This window comes from Etheostoma spectabile, chromosome 23 (assembly GCF_008692095.1).
Source record: "Etheostoma spectabile isolate EspeVRDwgs_2016 chromosome 23, UIUC_Espe_1.0, whole genome shotgun sequence".
In the NCBI taxonomy this organism is placed as follows: Eukaryota; Metazoa; Chordata; class Actinopteri; order Perciformes; family Percidae; genus Etheostoma; species Etheostoma spectabile.
In genome coordinates, this window is record NC_045755.1 from 3,841,043 (window position 1) to 3,843,764 (window position 2,722).

General features: G+C 38.0%; 1 protein-coding gene across 2 annotated transcripts in view; it reads left to right on the forward strand.

Moving 5' to 3' along the window:
* Positions 1-2,722, forward strand: part of cep83 (centrosomal protein 83) — a 10,296-nt gene that overhangs the window by 5,256 nt on the left and 2,318 nt on the right. For both annotated transcript variants that reach the window (XM_032504666.1, XM_032504668.1), the window contains exons 8-11: positions 233-347; positions 689-833; positions 1,044-1,193; positions 1,648-1,723. In XM_032504666.1, coding sequence (XP_032360557.1) covers positions 233-347; positions 689-833; positions 1,044-1,193; positions 1,648-1,723 — 486 coding nt within the window. The remainder of the gene's footprint in view (positions 1-232; positions 348-688; positions 834-1,043; positions 1,194-1,647; positions 1,724-2,722) is intronic.

The following is a 2,722-nucleotide window of genomic DNA, read 5'->3' on the forward strand; positions in this document are numbered from 1 at the left end:
AAGCCTGTAAACATAGAGGCCTCAAAATTTGAATTTGTTTGAAAAAAGTAATGAATAAATATATTTTATAATTGGACTTAAAGAAACAATTATATTGTTAATCGTAATTATTTGTGAGATAATTAATTGTAAAGCAACATTTGGAATTGTTACAGCTCTACGTACGCATTGAGACACAGCCTGAAAAAACAGATCTGAAATGATCTAGTTATGTATTTTTTCTGGTTCTCAGATTGAAAGCCTGAAGCATTCACATAAACTGGAGGTGGCCAGTGTCAAACTGGAGTGTGCCCGCTCCAAAGGGGAGTTGGAGAGGGAGAGAGACACACTGCAGGGACAGATTGACGGTATGGAGAGAACACACACACCTCTACAAGCTAATGGCTTTCTGCTTGTGTCCATATTTCTTTTTTTTATATTCATACTCCCTCCCTTTTCCACATTTGACTTCCTGTCTTGGAAAGTAAGCGCCAAGTTGACAGAGCAACAGGTTCCTTGTTGTACTTTGTTTCTTATGATAATGAATAGTCAAGAGTTTATTTACAAATAAATCAACTGATCCAGACCTTCACATCTTAGATTATAGACATCCTTTGTCTCTAAAGAAGAATATAGCATGTTGATTTTTTTTTCCCCAGTGTGTGTGTCAACCCCATCCCTTCAAATTCTCATAACTCCTGTGTCTCAGGTCTGCAAGCAGACGTTGAAGTGTTGAAGGCTGCAGTGGCGCGACACAAGGAAGTTCTGGTGGAGAAAGAGAGAGAGTTGGTCAGGAAGGTCCAGTCCGCCCGTGAGGAGGAGTTCCGCAAAACTGCAACACTGCACGAGGAAAAGTGAGAATCACCTTTGTTTTGTTTCACTTACTAATATCAGTCACCTGGTGACAGGAGGGTTGAATCCACGGAAAAGATTGGAAGATGCCATCAATCATTCCAGCAACTTGCACAACTCCAGTGCCTAATTGGTATAATAAAACAACTTGTGTTTTTCCTTCTAGTATTCTGCTAGTGTACATTTATATTTATAGGATTTTCTATTGTTAGGTTGGAGGTGGAGAACCGTCTTGCTGCTCTGGAACAGCAGAGGGCCCTGCAGGATGCTGCAGACCACGCCCAGATGGAGGAATGGGAGGAGCGCCTTCGTAGCACCCAACAAGGAGAGGAGTCAGCCCGCAAGGAACTACTAAACCTAAGGTCAAATTTTTAATTAAATTGTATTTATATAGCGACAAATCTGTTATCTCACAGCGCTTAAAAGAGCAGGTCTAGACCGTACTCTGTGATGTTTTTTTATATATATATACCCAACAAGAACAAGCACTTACTGAATGTTACAATCATGTTTATTTAATATCCACCATTTTTGTCTGCCAAGTGTTAACATTATAACTACCTATAGGGTTAGTTATTTTTAAATGAAAAGAAACTAGAGTTTGAGATTACTGTCTGTTGTTGGCCCTGTGACATACTTTAGTTCTAAAGCCTCTCCCCAGATTCTGTTCCTATGCTCTAACCAAATGGTGTCAAGGTTAGACTTTGCCAGCTTGTTAGAATTTGTCTACTACACCACTATTTAGTGATTTTTATTGAGTGGAAATTAGGTATAAGATCTTATTTGTATTATGAATGAAAAAGTTTGTTTTTACAGAAGCAAACTTCAGCAGCAAAGCTCCCAGCTGGAGGAGCTCGAGAGACAGAAAGCAGAGATCGCTGAGCTACAGAAGGTAAGTCAACTACCTCACTGTTATTCCTTGCCCCTTTTCTTGAAGTCAAATGTAACATTTTTTTCAAATTTTTATTAGGAACACATTGGTGTACACAATACAGCACAACAAATATGCATCATTTCTGATTTTAAAGAAAAAATAAAATTAATAAATATATATACGTAGAAAAGAATGGAATGAAAGACATAAAATCCGGAGAAAATAAGTGAGTGAAAGGTAAAAGAAAAATTCAAAAATAATCTTTAACTTTGGGTACATCTTTTGACAACTACTTTCTTAGTGGCTATCAACATACTTGTTTACAAATCCCTTAACAGTTACTGGGCTCCAGAGTCTCAAACACATTTGAAAGGTTTTAATTAGTTTCCAGTAGACCAGAAGTAAAGGGCACTGCCAAAACACATGACCATTTGTCTTCTTTTCCAATGTTATTGTTCAAGAAAGTCTGTTGTGCTGGTGTTATAAAAAAATCTCCCCCATATCGCCAGAAATGTAGTGCTTTTTAAAACCACTACAAATATAGCTTAAGACCTAAAAATGTTGGAATAATTTAATGGGAAAGAGCCTCTGACAGATCACCATGTTTAAAGAAAGCTTCTACATGTGAATTTCGGACGTACAGGAGCTAAATCCATCAATGTAGTTACACCACAATGTGTTAGCAACGCAGTTTTTTGTAAATATGTGCAATCTCTACAAAATGTACTTATTTAGTTTTAAACGTGTAATTGTGTCTGCTTACCGACTGAAGAACCCACAACCCCTCTGCCCTGCGAGTTTCTTGCAGCAATATAAATCCACTCAAAGACGCCAGTTGAGAAGCAGCAAATGGGGTCTGAAATTTCAGTATAATAGCCCCACTAGCCACCAATATGTACAGCTAATTTGTTAATCGGGTGCATTCAGTCCCATGGTCTCTAACGTTAAATTACACCTCATTGTTTCCTGCAAACTTCTACTACCCCCAAAACCTATTCTCACCAAACTTTCTTTCAT